This window comes from Metschnikowia bicuspidata (genome assembly GCF_001664035.1).
Source record: "Metschnikowia bicuspidata var. bicuspidata NRRL YB-4993 chromosome Unknown METBIscaffold_4, whole genome shotgun sequence".
NCBI lineage: Eukaryota > Fungi > Ascomycota > Pichiomycetes > Serinales > Metschnikowiaceae > Metschnikowia > Metschnikowia bicuspidata.
The window spans coordinates 598905-600360 of NW_017387734.1; the positions used below are offsets into that span (position 1 = coordinate 598905).

The 1456-nt window shown below is 57.3% G+C and overlaps 1 protein-coding gene across 1 annotated transcript in view; it reads left to right on the top strand.

Moving 5' to 3' along the window:
* Nucleotides 1-993: 993 nt before the first annotated feature.
* The window catches only part of IRR1 (Irr1p), a gene marked incomplete at both ends in the record, with an annotated part of 3745 nt that continues 3282 nt past the window's right edge, over nucleotides 994-1456 (top strand). The window contains one exon of the mRNA XM_018858939.1: nucleotides 994-1370. Within this exon, the coding sequence (XP_018710902.1) occupies nucleotides 994-1370 (377 nt within the window). The remainder of the gene's footprint in view (nucleotides 1371-1456) is intronic.

Genomic DNA, 1456 nt, shown 5'->3' on the forward strand with positions numbered 1-1456 from the left:
TCGCCTGCTAATGATATAGAAAGACGTTGCCTGCTGATGATATAGAAAGATGTCGCCTGCTAATAATATAGAAAGATGTTGCCTGCTGATAATATAGAAAGACGTTGCCTGCTAATAATATAGAAAGACGTCGCCTGCTAATGATATAGAAAGATGTCGCCTTCTAATAATACAGAAAGACGTCGCCTGCCGGTTCTATCTAAGCATTCCAACCAATTGACTGACTCCAAACCGGTGCCACGTGACGGCCCAGGCGAACACCACGGCATGAGGCGGCGAATGGAGCGGAACTCACGTCATGTGACTGCGCACCCAGGCGCGTGACACAAAAGCGTGGCTCGCCCTGAAGAGCTACGTGAAGTTACAGCACTACTGCGAGGTAGACTAATCAGTCAACAGAGTATACTACGTCTCCAAGACCTGGTGAGAACCCGGACTTCGACGCACGCGAGCCTGCACAATACACGCGCCGCGGTCACGTGCCCTAGCCTCCGCTCTCTGGTCCCCCACAGATTGTAGTGCTTGGTGTCGGCCTGTGGCCGGTGAAACCTGCTGCCAATATTGGCCCCGATTGTTGGCCCCGGTTTATTGCCCCGTTTTAGTGCCCCGTTTTAGTGCCCAGATTTTATTGCCCGTTTTAGGGACTAATTAGATGAGGTAAGAAGAGATTGTCAACCAGATCATCAAGACAAGTTTATGATAAATACTTTACAACAAAAGAAAACGGATCCAAATAATTGCTATTGCTACGATTTAATTATCTAAGGGAAACAAGTCTATTGGCCCGATTTTATTCCCCCATCTCTGGCCCCGTTTTCTGGCCCCGTTTTCTGGCCCCGTTTTCATTGCCACGCGCCCCTGTGTGCACTCCGCGAGAACCTACCCGCGCGCGCTCAAACATCAACTCCATACCCAGCCCCAAACCTACATTCTCATTCTTGGATCCACACAGCGATCCACCCCAGCACCCCAAAAACGGCCGTGCAATCACCCATGGCCGCGCGCGCTGCTACCAGAAGCTCCCGGCGCGTTGCGCAGAAACGGCAGGCGCAAGCGGCGCCCGACACGTCCGACTCGGACCCGTGCTTAGCCGCCCACTCGGACGGCATGCCCTCCGACACCAGCGCCTCGGAAGACGCGTTTTCCGAGCCGGAGGACGCGCCGCCGGCCCGCAAAAAAGCAAGGCCACGTGCCGCGGGCGCCGCGGGCGCCGCCGGCCCGGCGGACGCCGGGCAAAACGCGCTCTACAGCGCTTTGGCACAGCCAGACGTGGCCGTGGCCGACTTGGCGCTCGAATGGATGGACGCGTTCGAGCCCGGCGGCGACACAGACACGGCGGCCGCGCTTGCCGCGCTCGTCAACTTGGTTTTGTGCGCGTGCGGCTGCACACACGCGGTCCAGCCGCACGACATGCTCAACGAGGACTCGGCCGGCGCCACGGTGGCCGAGCTCGGCG